The 17,317-nt window shown below is 47.7% G+C and overlaps 1 protein-coding gene across 2 annotated transcripts in view; it reads right to left on the bottom strand.

Annotated features, from left to right (window-relative positions):
* SDK1 (sidekick cell adhesion molecule 1) overlaps nt 1-17,317 on the bottom strand; it is a 2,171,476-nt gene that overhangs the window by 449,372 nt on the left and 1,704,787 nt on the right. For both annotated transcript variants that reach the window (XM_078665001.1, XM_078665002.1), the window contains exon 20: nt 15,894-15,992. In XM_078665001.1, coding sequence (XP_078521127.1) covers nt 15,894-15,992 — 99 coding nt within the window. The remainder of the gene's footprint in view (nt 1-15,893; nt 15,993-17,317) is intronic.

Here is a 17,317-nt window from a genome sequence, read left to right as displayed (position 1 = left end):
GACTACCCTAAATAAACTGCAAATAATTCAAAACTGCGCCGCAAGAACCCTCCTTCAAATCCCCCGTCGCTCCTCTATCAAAACCAGACTCAGGGACCTACACTGGCTGCCAGTCAGGGAAAGGATCCAGTTCAAAGCAATGTGCATTGCTCATCGATCCTTTAGGGGGATAGGTGCTACTATCAACCAACCCCTGGTAACCACCTACCACCCAACCAGACAGCTCAGATCAAGCACAGCTTTTTTGGCCCAAATACCTAAGATAAAGAGGTCCAGATGTGGAGGTCGCTCCTTCTCTTACAATGAGGCCGGGCTCTGGAACTCCCTTCCCTTCCAACTCAGATCGGAACCAAAATTGCTCGTTTTTCGCAAACTGCTGAAAACCTGGCTGTTTAATAAACCTGACTAGCTCTGACTGCTGTCAAACAAGTGTGATGTCTGAGCGCTAGGACGCCTGAGGGTGACTACCGCGCTATATAAATGGTCTTTTCATTTCATTTCATTTCAAGGCCCCGGGCTCCAAAAAAAGCGCACTGCAGAATGTTATAGTGAGTTCAAGGCACTGCTAGCCTTGCGTCTGGGTGATCCATATCAGGAGTCCCTGGAAAAGAGTACACTCCCCCCACAACCAGAGAGGCTGCTGTCACCGCAACATTAACGCCTTTTAAGGATTAAAAAGACTGTAAATACCATGGACCATTATATCTAATGAACTTAGACAACAGGATCCTTGCCAGAGTCATTGCTAACAGGCAAAACCCACTGATGAAGAGTCTGGTACTGCCAGAGCAGTTGGGGTGCGTACCGGCAAGGGCAACCTTTAATATTCTACAAACACTGCTTGCTCTCATTCATCTGATTCGACCTACTATTAATGACCTTTCTGTGTTTCTTGATGCTCGGAGGGCTTATGACCTGCTGGAGTGGTCCTTTTTCTTTGTTGTGCTAATCAGGATAGGGGCAAGTCCCAAAATCGTAGGGCTCATTGAAATGTTGTATTCAGAGCCAACGGACTGAGTGGGATTCATACATTTCCCAGTCATTCCTCATCTACAAAGGTACACACCAGGGGTGCCCTCTCTTGCCCTTTCTTTTTGCCCTAGACACAGAGCGGTTGACAACTCGGTTGAGGTAGAGTTATCTACAAAAGGGTACTGCACTCCCGACTAAATGAGTATTGCAGTCACTATATGCGGATGATGATATGGTTATCATGAAGAATCTGAAGGCCAATTTGGAAATGATTAATTAAGAAATAACTTGATATGGGCTTTTTGGACATACATATTAACTGGGTTATAGCCCCCCCCTCCCCAACTCGCTTTACTGGCTCCAGCAAAACCCCTCGCTTTCTTCAGGCTAACATTTCAGGGTCACGTTTAGAACTTTTTTTAACCTTAGTTTTATTGGGACTCATTATGCTTCTCTTCATTTGTTCTTATGAACTGCAGAGCGGGGTCACTGGAAATTAGCCGCATTCATCCCTCACCCGTTTGAGGTGACCCTATTTTCTCCCACTTTCCTGGGTGTATTCTAGACCTCAGCGTCTGCACTGGAAAGGGTAAATTTGGTCTGTTTCTTAGTACTTTTATAAGCGCCAACTTCTGCTTTCATGTTCTGCACATGAGTTTTCTCTTGAGCTTCGAATTTCCGAAAAGTGACGCATGCAGACGTCATGACAACCATCCTCCCCCGCTGAGAAGTCAGCCACATCAGCTGCTGCACTTATCTGTTTTGACACTGAAACGCACTAAGTGGCATGTTTTTAGCAAAGTGTAGCAAAAATTACCACAGCCATTTGGTGTACCTTCCTAAAATAGCTGTTGCACTTGCTAGCCTTTGCAAACCTTCTGGCACCAACACAAACAGAAGCATAACAAATCCCTAACATAAACAGAAAGAAAACAAGTTACTTACTTGTAACTTTGGTTCCCCAGTATTGGTAACTTTCATAGATTCCCATGCTTTTGTATCATTCCCAGTCGTCTGAATGGGAGTCTCGGTAACAAAAAATAACATAGCAGTAGGTACAAAAGAGAAAGGAAAGGCCTAGGCCTCATTCCCTTTTGTAGCATATCCGCCTCTTTTTGTAAAAGAGACCAAACTAATCATCAGCCAATCAGAAGAGCCTCACCTCTTAAAACCCTCCTGAAGGAACCTCAGAGCCTCAGATCTTCGCAGCCGTTGTGTAACAGTAACCATATCTGCTGGAGGCTGAGCTTTCCTCGGGGAGGAGGGTGGGCGCATGGGAATCTATGAAAGTTACCAATACTGGGGAACCAAAGTTACAGGTAAGTAACTTGTTTTCTTGCCCCAGTATTGGAACTTTCATAGATTCCCATGCTTTTGTATCAGAGTAGCAAGCAGTACGCAATAAAGCACATTTTGTGGCATAAATATACATTGCAATAGCCATCAGTACGTCAAAGATACAAAATGTGCATAAGAAAAAAGGAAGGAGGTATAGTAAGGAAAGCTCACCAATTATTGGAAGAGGTTCCTCAGGACTGCCTGGCACACAGCCATGTCCTCTTGCGTCAAGGATTCCAAGCAGTAATGCTTCGTAAAGGTGTGCAAGCTGCTCCATGTTGCAGCCCTGCAAATGCCTCTGATGTGTACTCCCGCGAAGAGAGCTGTCGAAGAACCCACAGATCTTTTGGAATGTGCTCTAATTCTGCTGGTCAGCGGCTTACCCGCTGTCGAATGGCAATAGAGAATGGCACTGGAAATCCATCTCGCAATACTTTGTTTTGAAAGAGAGAGGCCCTTACGAGGACCACCAAAAGCAATGAATAGTTGTGAAGATTTACGAAATTCCTTGGTGCGATCCAAATAAAATTTCAAGCACTTTTGTACGTCCAGAGAATGCAGTGACCTCTCTGCTGGTGTGGAAGGGTGAGGAAAGAAAGATTTAAGAATCACTGGTTCATTCAGGTGAAAGTCCGAAGGTACCTTAGGTATGAACATCGGATTAGTTCTTAAGATTACAGTATTCCTCTTGAATTGGAGAAACGGCTCATGAATCGTAAGAGCCTGTAGCTCCCCAATGCGTCTTGCCGATGTGAAGGCAAGAAAAAGAGCCAATTTCCATGAAAGGAATTTCATGTCCGTCCGATGTATAGGCTCAAATGGGTCCTTCATAAGTTGTGTGGGAACCAGATTCAGCTGCCAAGTAGGAGGCGTAGGCCTCACTGGGGGATAAACTCTAAACAATCGTTTGAGAAACTGTTTAATTATTCTTGAAGACCATAGAGAAGGTCCCGATGCTGAAAGTCTGTATCTAGAAATTGCCTCTAAGTGAACCTTTATGGATGAATGCACCAGTCCAGTCTTGGCTAAGGACAAAAGATAAGGCAGAAGTTGATGAGGTTGAGAAGAGAAAGGATCAACGCCTTCCTTCCTGCACCAAATGCAAAATCTTCTCCATTTATGACGGTAAGTCTTATTCGTGGAAGGGGCTCTAGCCTGGGAGAGAACCTGTTTTATTTCATTCGAGATGGGAAGGTTCATGTATTCTCGCTGCTCAGGAGTCACGCTGTCAGGTGCAATGAAGCTGGATCTGGATGCCAAATCTGCCCCATGGACATCGTGAGAAGGTCCGGAATGGCCCGCAAGGGAAGAGGAGGGACGAGCGACAACAGATGGAGTTCCGTGAACCAGAACTGTCTCGGCCAAGCAGGAGCTATCAAGATCATCCTGCATGGTTCCACTTTGATCTTCCTGATAGGCCTCGAGATCATTGGAATGGGGGGAAAGGCGTAAACAAATGCCCCTGACCAAGCTATCGAAAGCGCATTCCCCATTGATCCTCGATGGTGAAGCCTGCTTACATAAGACCGGCATTTCTTTTTGGTCGGAGTGGCAAATAGATCTATTGAAGGCTTGCCCTACTGTTGGAAAATCTCGTCCAGAACCATTTGGTTGAGTTCCCACTCGTGACTGACTGAGGCTAGCCTGCTTAGTCTGTCGGCATTTTCGTTTAGGATCCCTGGCAGATGTTCCGCTTGCAGCGAAATCTCGTGAAGGATAGCCCATTCCCAGATTTCTTGAGATTCCTGAGACAACGGGAGAGACCTGGTTCCTCCTTCTTTGTTTATGTAATGCATGGCCGTGGTGTCGTCCGTCCTGATGAGAACCTTCGAACCTCTCAGTCGAGGGAGAAATGCTTGAAGAGCCAGCTTGATAGCCCTGAGTTCTAGGAGATTGATGTGAAGAAGACGGTGCTGGGGTGACCAATGTCCGCTGACATGAAGATCCTGCAGTACTGCACCCCAGCCGTCCAATGACGCATCCGTCGTCACAACCAGAGGAGACGGATCGCTTACGAAGGATAGACCTTGTGATAAGTTTTCCTGCTTCGTCCACCACAAGGCAGTATTTTTCATTGCCGAGGTGATCGTCACTTTGTCATCGAATGAACCGTGAATCTGCTTCGACTGATTGTCTAGCTGTTCCTGAAGAGGACGCACCCTCAATCTGCAGTGAGGAATTAGAGGGATGCATGAGGAGATCACTCCCCGAAGGGATTTGTAACGGCGTACTGAAAGATACCTTCTTTTTCTTAAGACCATTGCCATGGTTCGCAGTTTTTCCTGTCTTTCTAAGGTTGGGAAAGCTTTGCTGAGATTTGAGTCCAAGATGGCCCCCAGGAAGCGTGCAGTCCTGGACGGAACCAGAGATGACCTCTCCTTGTTGAGAGTAAGACCCAGATTCTGAAAAAGGTTTGTACACGCGTTGACTGCTTCCCTCGCAACCTCCCTGGATGGAGCCTTCAGCAACCAGTCGTCCAGGTAAGGGAAGACCTGAAAGTGATTCTTCCGCAGAAACGCTGCCATCGGTGCCAGCACCTTGGTGAAGATTCTTGGGGCTGAGCGAAGCCCAAAGGGTAAAAGCCTGACTTGAAAGTGGCTCTTGGCTACTGTAAACCGTAGAAGCCTTCTGTGTGCAGGGTGAATAGGTATGTGAAAATACGCATCTTCGAGCTCGAGCGTGGCCATGAAATCCCCTAGATTGATGAGACGTAGTATGTCTTGAAGCGAGACCATCCGGAAGGATAGGGAAATAAGATAGGTGTTGAGCTCCCAGAGATCTAAAATGGGGCGCCATTTCTCTAGCGTCTTCCTTACCAGGAAGAACCTGGAATGGAATCCTTCCCCTCTTTGAGAGGAGGGGACCGGCTCTACAGTACCTTTCAGGAACATCTGATGAACTTCGAACCGCAGGAGACGCAGCTGTTTTGATGGGATGGCGGCGGGGGGCTTGGATGGTGGGATTTGTGTGAATTCCAAAGTATGGCCCTTTCGAATGATGTTTAGTACCTAACGGTCTGATGTTATCTTGGACCAGTTCTGAAGGTATTGAGATACCCTGCCTCCTACAGATGATCTTGTGGAGGTGGGCACGGTAGGAAGAGCCGGGATGCCGCTATTGTCTCCTGGACGTATCACGTCCTTGGCGATTCTGTTTTCCTCTATTATTCGATCGAGAGAAATTCGAGGTCTGGCCTTGTCTTTGCTGATAAGGCTGGTGGTATTGCTGTGACCCTGATCCGTACGATGAGTACCGTTGCTGCTGGTATGAGCCTCTGTAGGTGGTACTCTTACCCCTTGCACCTTTGAACTGAGCTTTTCGGTACTGAAGTGTACCCAGAGACTTAGCCGTCTCGATATCCTTCTTGATATCTTGGAGAGTGTCATCGATATGCTTCCCAAACAACGCCTCGCCATCAAAAGGTAGATCCAGGATCTTATTCTGGATTTCAGGTCTGAACCAAGTCGCCCTGAGCCATCACTGGCGACGAAGAACTGCTGCACCAGCTAGCGAACGAAAGGCTGTTCTGGCGATGTCGATGGCACAATCGATTATCTCCATTGATGTTGCTTACCCTTCTTGTAAACTTTTCTTCGCATCACCTTTTGTTTCTTGGGGCAGTTGATCTAAATGAGGCGAAATGTCACACCAAAGTTGGCGATCATACCTGCCTAATATCGCCAAGGGATTTGCTGCCAGCACCAAAAGACTAGCCATTGAAGAAAATCTCTTCCCAGCGTTGTCTAACCTCCTGCCTTCCTTATCTGGAGGAGTAGTCAAAGGAGCTGACGGATTGCGTGATTTCCTCTGTGCAGCCTGTGAAATCACCGAGTACGGTTTTGGGTGTCCCGTCAAAGACGCCGGACCATCCTCGGGCACCTTATATTTCTTTTCCAGGCGCGGTAGGACAGGTACCACCATAGCTGGGTTCTTCATTGCTTTAAGGCCTTCCTCCCAAACATGCTGAACAATAGGGATAGATCTTGCAACCTTCTTATATGGCTCTTTAAAGTCATATAGAAAACACTTGGTGGCAACAGAAGGCATTAGTAGGGTGAATCTGCTAGACGCCCTTTCCATCAACTTATGGAACCCCCCAATATCCACCGGAGGGGAGTCCACCGGATCAGGACATGGTGAAGCCGGGTCCGGGATGACGTACTCGTCCCATTCTAAGGCTTGATTAGGCCTGCCATCAAAGCTTTGATTCTCATCTGAGGAATCATCGTGAATGTCCAGTGGTATTGAAGGTACTTGCGTAACCGGTGTTTGCGGCTGAGACATCACCTGAGTCGGCAACTCTGGAGAGACCATCGCAGGGGTCGTAGGGACAGGCAGGGCTTGAGTAGTCGGAATAGAAGCAGGCTCTGAACATCTGGATTTGTAATCCTGCAGCATGTTATGGAGATCCTGCAAGAGAGAAGATGGAACAGATACCATCTCTTGCCTCGTATACTCATGTGGCTGAGCAGAATGTTGAAACGCACATTCCTGCAGGTACTCTCCTTCGGAATCAGTCTCTTGACATTTTACTAGAAGTTGGGACTGTGTGCATATCCATATGAGTCCTGATCCTTATCATCTGAGTCGTCATCATCCTCCTCTAACAGCAGAGCTGGAGGCAAGGGGGTAACCTTCCTTGGAGACGTCATGTCCGGTGTAATCCGTCTCATAGAAATAGTGATCCTTTCCGTCGATGACAGTATCGTTGACGATCCCGTCGACGATGGAGTTGTTACTGGTAATGCTGCCGTCGTCGGCGACGGAGTAGACACTGTCGACGAACGAACCATCGACGACGAGATGGGCGACACTCCTGCTGTCGGCGTCGTCAGTGTTGTCGTCATCGATGACACCGTCGTCATCACCACCGTCGACGAAACCCTCGTCGTCGTTGCCGTCAACGAAACCTTCGTCGTCGCTATCGGCACCAACGTTCCCGTCGACATCCTCGTTGACGTTGCTGTCACCATCGTCGACGACTCCGTCGACGATCCCGTCGACGCCGATCGTACCATCGACGGTACCACTTTAACTTTGGGCTTCAACGCCTTCGTCGACGGAGCCTTCAGCTGTGTCGTCGATGACTTGGAACTCCTGTCTGACTTCTCAGAAGACTGAGAAGATGGTTTTTTGAAGGCTGGAGCAGTCTTCATACCAGAAGACGGTGTAGATGGTCCCTCCCTCTCCGTTACACCATTGTGAGGAGATTCGACCGGACCCTGGCTCTCAGACTCTCTGGGGGTCTTTTTTGAGGTCTTAGATTGACGCTCCACAGAAGGTGAAGGGGAAGCCCTACCCCTTTTGACTGACCTTCTTGAAGATGAGGCTGAAGAAGACTCTTCACTGTCACTGGAGACTGTGTCTTTTCTGGACTTCAGTTTCTGGAGCCAGGCGAGAAGCCTACCCTCACTGTCCCGAGGGTCTTGGTAGAAAAGGTGTGGCAAATATTGCAGTCCGCAGCCTTATGATCAGGATACAGGCAATATATACAATCTTTATGCCTGTCCTCAACAAACAATCTTTTCTTGCCACAGGTGGAACATGGCTTGAAAAGGGCCTTCTTCTTCTCCTTATCAGACATCCTGGAAGGGACAGCCAACAATCCTGAAGAGAAATCCTGTAGAAAACACTTGAAAGAGTAGAGATTGAGCAGAGCTCAAAGGAGACTCCCTAAGCACAATGTGCCGTAGAAAATCAGAGGCTCTGAGGTTCCTTCAGGAGGGTTCTAAGGGGTGAGGCTCTTCTGATTTGCTATTGATTAGTTTGGTCTCTTTTTCAAAAAGAGGTGGATATGCTACAAAAGGGAATGAGGCCTAGGCCTTTCCTTTCTCTTTTGTACCTACTGCTATGTTATTTTTTTTTACCGAGACTCCCATTCCGACGACGGGGAATGATACAAAAGCATGGGAATCTGTGAAAGTTCCAATACTGGGGCAACATAACATTATGTGCAGACACAAATGTATACTTCTGTAATCACTAGAGCACAACCATTTTTTGCTTTGCTTTCCAACTCATCAAAAAGAAGTTTCTACCCACCCTTAAAACTCTTAATATCAATCAATCATGCCATTTGTATAGCGCACTACTCACCCGGGAGGGTCTCAAGTCGCTTGGGGGGAGGGGTATGCTACTGCTTGAACAGCCAGGTCTTGAGTTGTTTCCTGAAGGCGAGATGGTCCTGGGTCAGCCGAAGGTGGATGGGGAGGGAGTTCCAAGTCTTGGCAGCCAGGTAAGAGAAGGATCTTCCTCCGGCGGTGGCTCTTCGGATGCGTGGTACGGCTGCGAGGGCGAGGCTGGTGGACCGTAGCTGGCGGGTGGGCGTGTAGAAGGTCAGGCGGTCGTTGAGGTACTTGGGGCCCAGGTCGTGGAGAGACTTGTGTGCGTGGGTGAGGAGCCGGAACGTGATCCTCTTGTCGACGGGGAGCCAGTGCAGGTTCCTCAGGTGGCTGGAGATGTGGCTGCGTCAGGGGACATCCAGGATGAGTCGGGCGGAGGCGTTCTGGATGCGCTGGAGTCTTTTCTGTAGCTTGGTTGTGGTTCCGGCGTAGAGGGCGTTTCCGTAGTCCAGTCGGCTGGTGACGAGTGCCTGGGTGACAGTCTTCCTGGTCTCGGTCAGGATCCAGCGGAAGATCTTGCGAAGCATATGCAGGGTGTTGAAGCACGATGAGGAGACGGCGTTGACTTGTCTGGTCATCGAGAGGGAGGGGTCCAGGATGAAGCCCAGGTTGCGTGCGTGGTCGGTTGGCTTGGGTGCGGTGCCCAGGGCTGGGGGCCACCAGGAGTCGTCCCAGGCGGAGGGCGAAGATCCCAGGATGAGGACTTCCGTCTTGTCCGAGTTCAGTTTCAGGCGGCTGTCCTTCATTCACTCGGCGACGTCTTTCATCCCTTCGTGTAGGCAGGTTCTGGCGGTGTCGGGGTCTCTGGTGAGGGAGAGGATCAGCTGGGTGTCGTCGGCGTAAGAGATGATGTTGAGGTTGTGCTGGCGTGCGATGGCTGTGAGAGGTTTCATGTAGATGTTGAAGAGGGTGGGGCTGAGTGAAGATCCTTGCGGGACGCCGCAGATGACTTCGGTGGCCTCGGAGCGAAACAGGGGGAGGCGGACTCTTTGTGTTCTTCCGGCGAGGAACGAGATGATCCACTCCAGTGCCTTCTCTTGGATACCGATGTTGCTGAGGCGCTGGACTAGGGTGCGGTGGCAGACCGTGTCGAACGCAGCGGAGAGGTCCAGGAGGATGAGGGCCACTGTTTTCCCCTTGTCGAGCAGGGTCCGGATGTCGTCGGTGGCTGCGATGAGGGCGGTCTCGGTGCTGTGGTTGGCTCTGAAGCCGGACTGCGAAGGGTCGAGGGATCCGTTCGTCTCGAGGAAGGCGGTCAGCTGTCTGTTGACGATCTTCTCAATGACTTTAGCAGGAAAAGGGAGGAGCGAGATGGGGCGGAAGTTTTTGAGATCGGTGGGGTCCGCTGTAGGTTTCTTCAGGAGGGCGCTGATCTCGGCGTGCTTCCAGCTCTCCGGGAAGGTGGCGGTGTTGAAGGAGGCGTTGATGATGTTCCGGAGTTGGGGTGCGATGGTGGAGTCGGCCTTGTTGAAGACGTGGTGTGTGCAGGGGTCGGTCGGTGATCCGGAGTGGATGGTGTTCATCGTGCGGGCTGTGTCTTCGGTGGTCACCGTGGTCCAGGTGCGAAGGGTGGTGGTGGGGGGCGTTGGTTCGACGGTTGGGTGCGTGGGTGGGGCGCCGAAGCTGTTGTGGATGTCGGCGATCTTGCGGTGGAAGAACGAGGCGAGGGAGTCGCAGAGGTCTTGTGACGGAGTGATGTCGTTGGTGCCGGTGCTGGGGTTGGAGAACTCCTTGACGATAGTGAAGAGCTCTTTGCTGTCGTGGGCGTTGTTGTCCAGTCGTTCCTTCAGGGATTTCTTCTTGGTGGTGCGGATGAGCTGGTGGTGCTTGCGGGTAGCGTGTTTGAGGGCGGTCATGTTGTCGGTGGTCCGGTCGAGGAGCCAGGCTTTCTCGAGGGTGCGGCAGGTCTTCTTGGAGTCCTTGAGGTCGTCGGTGAACCAGGATGCCTTCTTGCTTCTGGGTCTGCTGGGAGGGTTCTTTAGTGGCGCGAGGTCGTCGGGGCAGGCGGTCAGCCACTGTGTGAAGTTGCGGGCTGCTTCGTTGGGGTCCGTTGTGTTGGCGGGTGGGCTCTGGCTGAGGGAGGTGGTGAGCTGGTCTGCGGTGATCTTGCTCCAATTCCTGTGAGGTACCTGTTGCGGGTGGTGGTGGGTCGTGGATCTTTTGAAGCTGAAGTGGACGCAGCTGTGGTCGGTCCAGTGGAGTCCGGTGGCGTGGCTGAAGGTGATGTACTTGCTGGAAGAGAAGACGGGATCAAGCGTGTGGCCGGCGTAGTGGGTGGGGGTGTTGACCAGTTGCTTGAGTCCGAGGTCGGCGAGGTTTTCTAGCAGGGCGGTGGTGTTGCGGTCCTTGTTGTTCTCCAGGTGGAAGTTGAGGTCCCCGAGGAGGATGTAGTCGGTGGAGGGGAGGGCGTGCGGGCTGATGAAGTCTGTGATGTCTTCGCTGAATTGTGTGCGTGGTCCCGGGGGTCTGTAGACGAGGGTGCCTCTGAGGGTCGTCTTAGGGTCGGTGTGAACCTGGAAGTGGAGATGTTCGGCTGCGGCGAAGGAGTCGTTGGCGTCGGTCGTGATGCGTATGGTGTTCCTGTGGACGATGGCGATGCGATCCCTCCTGATGATCTTGTACCCGTCCGGGATGGCGATGGCGATGTCGGGTGCAGAGGAGGCGTTCATCCAGGTTTCCGTGAGGAAGGCGACCTCCGGTGATGTAGCGTCGAGAAGGTTCCAGAGTTCCACGGCGTGTCTGTGGACGGAGCGGGTGTTGATCAAGATGCACTTGAGGTGGTTGCTGCTGGTGTTTGTCTTGGCGGGTGCGGGGCAGGTTAACTTGCAGGTGCAGCAGGTGAAGGGTCCGTGGGTACGTCTCGGGGTGGCTCGGCAGCAGGCGTGGGTCCGGCCGGCATTGAGTGCGTTGAGAGTGGCGGCGTCGTAGGTCAGTCGGGTATATCCAAATATTTCTAACTTTAGATGTTCCTTCCTTTACTGGTAATGATTTTAATAAATGTATTCTCCTCTTGTTTCAAGTTAATTCTCGCTCCTGTCTTGATTCTTCAAAAGAACCTTTTCTGAAAACGGGCAAAGCATAGGGAACGCAACCAAGAAATCAAATAAATAACGGTCCCAGTCCGAACAGGTCAAACAGTAGTTAAAATTCAATCTGAATATCTTTTTAGGGGACAGATACATCTTCTTATAATATTCTGTTGAATGAGTCGATGTTTCTAGTCAGGTTCCAGATTCCTCACACTTATTCCAGCTTTTACCCGGGATGATTGCCACACGCAAACTTCCAATTTTGTTATGCAAACCAATCTGCACTGTTGGGCAATTTCACATTTTCCTTTTCATAAGACATGGTTTGTAAATAGCTGCATCTCTACACAAGACCCACTCTTCTGTTCTTCACTGTGAAACACAGTCTTTAGGATAGATTCCTCCCTCACTGAAGCACTCTCTGCTAGTGCAATGGAGATTGTATAAACTTTCGAAAGCAGTAAAAAGTCCGGATTTTGAGATGCTCCAACTCACTTCTTACCATACCACCAAAATGGAAAAAGAAATCCACTCAGACACGCTCATTCTCTGGAAATGCTCCTAGGATCTGGAACTCACTCCCTATAGATCTTCACTGCAATCCCTCTTTTTCCTGCTTCAAACTGGACCTTAAATACCTACTGCTCAACAAATACTTCAACACGCACACAAACCGAACTATGTTCCCAAAGTTCAGACCCAAGCGGACTTGACCGGTTGCAGCAGTCAACTGATTGTTTCAGCTGTCTACTAGGTCATTTATGCCATTAACTTATGCTGCTCTGATGACCGCATAGTTTAACTGCGAATTTCTTAAATTGCGATTGCATTTAAGGAATCTCAAATTAAGATTCCTTAAATGCAATGCATCAAACTCTAAAAATTTGCGAATTCGCAAATAAGGGGAGCAAATTACCATGAAGTTGACCTTCATGGTAATTTGCGAAAACTTTGAAAAATGCACTAAAGTGCATTTTTCAAAGTTCCATTTTACACACACACATGCCCTTGGGGCATGTGAGTATGCAAAATGTACTTCTAAGCAGATTTCAGGGGTGGGACAGGGTGTCCTTTGGACACCCCTGCACCCTTGAAATTGCTTTCTTAATTTGCGAATTTCTAATGGTGAATTGCAAATTAAGAATGTCTTTCCATTCATTCCTATGAGCCTCTAGGCCCATAGGAATGGATGGGGAGGTATTCGTTAATTGCGATTCTCAATTAGAGAATCGCAATTAAGGAATTTTAAGAAATCGCTATTTTCATAGCGATTTCTTGATGCATTGTAGTTTGCAATTCCTTAATTGCGAATCCTTATTTTTCGCAATTAAGGAATCGCAAAATGCAATATTGATGCATGTGCCCCTAAGTCTTGAGGAGGGTTAAATAAAAAAGGGTGAAAAAGGTAATTCTGCCATTTTTGTTTCTTGTCAAAAGACCCACAAGGAAGAACACTGATGCTGTATTTTAAGACTTACCAAAAATGTCTGATCAAGTACCTTTCTTGGTACTTACCCTTATCGTTGATATTGCAAATGGCCAATGATATAGCAGGATTTCAATGTCAAGGCCTCTGACCCTCTGGTCTATAACTTTTAGATTAATCTTTTCCACTTCTTTCACGTTACTTGAGCACTTCTACAAGCACTTTCTCATGCGCTTATAAGAGCCACCTAACAGCATTTGATTGTATGCAAATTAATTTTTCAGTCTAAAAATATAAAGAATTGAATTGATTTTTATGATACAGTGTCCAATTGTGTTTTCTCTCTCTCACACATATGAATTGTGTTTGATGTAAATACAATATTGGGTATTGTTGTGTATCCTAGCCAATAGGACCGATTGTTTTTTGTTTCGTATTGCACCCAGGTCCTTTGGCCATTTTGGGTTACCCCATTAGCTTGTAATGGTCGTCCTTTCACCAAGGGAACAGGATTCAAGTGGAACCGGCTGGGAGGTCGCGCAGAAGGCTTGCATCACTCTCAATGTCCCTTATACCACTGTTTTAAGGTCAGAGGATGATCTCTCTACATGGAGCAGGGGAAGCCCCTAGACGGTATACCTCACTGACTGGATGGAGGCTCGGTACTGTATTCACTTTCAAAGACCCCGCATTCACCACTCGCTTGCTCTTCCTAATGAAAAAAACAATGTATCCTACAGTGCACTGTTTACCTTACTCTAAATGACGGGCACTCACATGCCTAGTACCAGCTGTGCAAAACTCCAGTTGCAACCATAGTAACAATTTCTAGTTTTACTACGAGATTGGCTAGCCCACACAAGTTGAGAGCTGGAGAGGGCAAGGAGGTTGGAATATACGGTACCTCTTGCAGAGAACCATAGTCTCAAAACAAGTATTCTAACATCAAACTAATTCATGTCTATAGCTTACTAGTTAAAAAGTAACAAAACTGTATTCACGCCTAATTCTGTACTGGTTAAATGGTGCATTATAAACTATTTTACCATTGTTCAAACGTATGATAAAAAGTTATCCGCCTGGCATTAAGCTAAAAAAGCGTCAAAAAATCGTTCGAGAACATGGTGTTTAATTTCCACTGTATTATTGACCTACGTAATAACTTAACTGAATCCATGACACATATATTTTTAACATCGTGGAATGTGGTGTGTACTAACATATGTCCCAAGAGTGATCGCTCAGCCATTTCTAACTTTTTCTTTAGCCTACAATCCAGAACATTGAGGCTTTGTTTTTTAGCTTTTCTTTTCCTATTATAAGTCACAATCTTAAAATGTATACTACTTAATAAAACTTTCTTCCATATTGCCAGAAAACCACCACATAGTTGCAGGTTTACCCATTGTCTCCGCCTTATTTTCGGCAAGGCCCTACTTGATGGCTCTCCAATATAACCTATCAAGAACCTGCAAAACGCCCAAAATGCTGCTGGCCACCTCATATTTAGGCTAAAAAATATGTGAAGCTGTGGTAGGCCAATTTAAAAAGCGTTCATTTCGACATAGTCTGTCTTAACCTACAAGTGCATTGAAAGATCCGGCTCAACATGCCAACAAGAAAAACACCAACCACCCTGCCTTCTCCACTCCACAAAAAACATGTGACTCATACCAAGGCCCATAAACAAGAGCAGAGCCGACAGGAGAGTGTTAGTTTTGCTAACCCCGCCTCTGACACAGATATCTGCAATGCCTCTTCCCCTTATGCCCTTCAGAATCAAGCTCAAACGCATCTTTTCTAAATCTAGTATCACTGAGAAATGTTCTGTGATATACCTTACTCTTTTATGCATGGCAAACACCCCTGCCAAGTTTTCACGGTCCATGTGTGATGTTCTACTCCAGTCCAGGCTTTTCCCTTTGATTTCTGAGTCATGTAGTCCTGTTTTTAAATAGAATAAACAAAACTACAAGTCCCAGAATTCATAGAAAAAACCTGGACTGGAGCAGGACACCGTGCATGGATCTGGGAAACTTGGCAGGGCTGTTTATGGCTCTCAAGGCATCCATAATTATTGTTATATTTTCCAGGACAACTACTGTAATTAGCTATGCAATTCAGAAATTGACTGGGATCCAAAAGCAGCCCTGTCAAAAATGTTTAGACCAGCCCTGCTCCCTTCCTCCCTCTTCGCATTTCTCATCCTCCCTGCCCCCCTGCCTCCTCCTGCAGTAACCCCCAGGATTCTGAAGAAAACGACACAGGCGGTGGCCTTCGTCCTTACAATATAGATTCCAACGGCTCTTGTCCCCTGGTGAAATGCCGGGTAGCATAGATGCCCAGTCCGCCCTGATGCTGTTGTTTCATTGTCTCGTGTATCTGCAATATTACAACTGCGGTCCATCTAGCGTCTAGAAGCAATTCAATAGTACAGCATGCTTTAAATAAATCAATAAACCTAAACATGTTGATGCTGTGTAATGCTGGCTTTATGGCTCAGTGAGTTGAACGCTTACCACTGAAAAACGGGGTTAACCTGCTGGTCACAAGTTAGAATCTCAAAAAAGCAAATCCAGACGTCCATCCTCCTAGGTCGATAAAATGAGTACCATAGAAAATTGGATAACAGTACTACCTGTTATTTACCGCGATAAGAAACAGCAGCGGTGAGGTACGAAGGCTATCTAAAAACATGTCATTGCTTCGTAAAAGACAGCAGAGGTGAAGTTAGAAGCAAACGATCAACACATTCCCTGCTGCAGGAGCTTCACGTCTATAGGCCATGCCTGCTCCCCCTCCCCATGGTCACAATTACCACCTGGCGGTAATAGAACCTGTGCTGTCTGAAACACAATCCAATGACATTTCAATTATCCTCAGGGAGAAACCAGGCACTTGCACTGCCCGTGCTCTGGTGTCCCTAAATGCCCCATTATCCGTCTATTTTCTCATTTTCACCATGCGCATGTGAGTGTGTTTGGAAGGAGACCCGAGGATGCTTGCCTGTAATGATGCCGTTTTTCTCTGCAGGTTCCTGCCAGCTGACCTTGAGGGACGTGTCCAGAATCTCGGTGAAGCTCAGATGTCCTACAGCTCCAGGCCCTGTGTGTCAGAAGAGGAGATGTGTTAGCACCTGGGCTGCTCACTGTCTATTGAGATGCTGCGGTCCCTGCCAAGGCTGAAACAGACATATATGAATGCGGCAGCAAAAGTGCGCTGTAAAGCTAGCAGTAGGGACAGTCAATCAATCAGTCTATCCTTTTCACATTGCAAACGAAATTCCTCAAAAATCTAGTACACTCCATGCGCATACATCCAAGAACATAGTGCTCCAGTCCTGGGTTTCTTTTTTGCAAGGCGCAGTTAGTTCAATTGAACCAGGACTACAACTCCCAGAATGCATTCGGTTGTTAAACAAAAACTCAGCATTGGTGCACTGCACCTCAACTGACAAGGAGTCAACTGATAATTGAGCTAAAGGTTGTGGTCTTAGAAAACATTAAGCTTGACTGATGGTTTCAGGGGTAGGCTTTGGTTTAACAACCTAATGCATTCTGGGACATATGGTCTTGGGTTATTTCAAACGAACGAACTGCATTAACACACCTGTAAAGAATGATTTGTAAAAGGAAAGCCCAACAATGGACCTTGCTGGTCACTGATGACATGGCGTCCTTCGGTAACCTTATGTAAGGAGCAGTTGCTCTTTGTTATCGTTGAACTAGAACATGGGGGACAGGGTGATCGTTGCGGGGGGGGGGGGAGCTTTCTCATACCTTGCTCCCTGTTTTTGGAACAAGCTTCCACTTCACGTTCGCACTTGTGCGAACTATTGCAAATTCAGGAAATTACTTAAAAAACATCTATTTTAAATTCCCCCCCCCACCGATACTTGCTATCCGCTACAGCGCCGAGATGCCCCTGGGGTAAGTCGTGCGCTATATTAAATTCAAATTACATAAAATAACTCATCACCTCCCCTCTGGTCATTACGAACACTATTTCCAACCCTGGACTTTGTGTGAGAGCCTAACACAATCTAGGTGTTCTAGTCCTTATTTTCTTTCACTGCACTAACGATTTGTTGCTGAAAAGTTCAGGACTGGAGAAAGTGTCTGTAAGGACTGGAGAAAGAGTCAGTAATAACCCTGTAATAATATGAGTTATAAGTCTCCCCGATGCTGCTTATTTTATCACTCATATATCGTCTTCAAATATATTTTCCAAAGTCTATCTTTGTTCTCAAGACATCAGCTTATGAGTTAAGAAAAAACACACATTTTCATCTCCAATACACTCTTTTCAATTTTGGTATACATATATTAATTCAACCAAGCAAACGCTTCTCCTTTAGTAGGCTGGCTGCATATAGGAGAGCTACTTAGTAGTAGGTGAAGAGCTACCAATAGCTCACAAGCTACTCGTTG

This window comes from Lissotriton helveticus, chromosome 10 (genome assembly GCF_964261635.1).
Source record: "Lissotriton helveticus chromosome 10, aLisHel1.1, whole genome shotgun sequence".
In the NCBI taxonomy this organism is placed as follows: Eukaryota; Metazoa; Chordata; class Amphibia; order Caudata; family Salamandridae; genus Lissotriton; species Lissotriton helveticus.
Note: the sequence above shows the minus strand (reverse complement) of the source record. Positions and strands in the feature narration are given on the sequence as shown.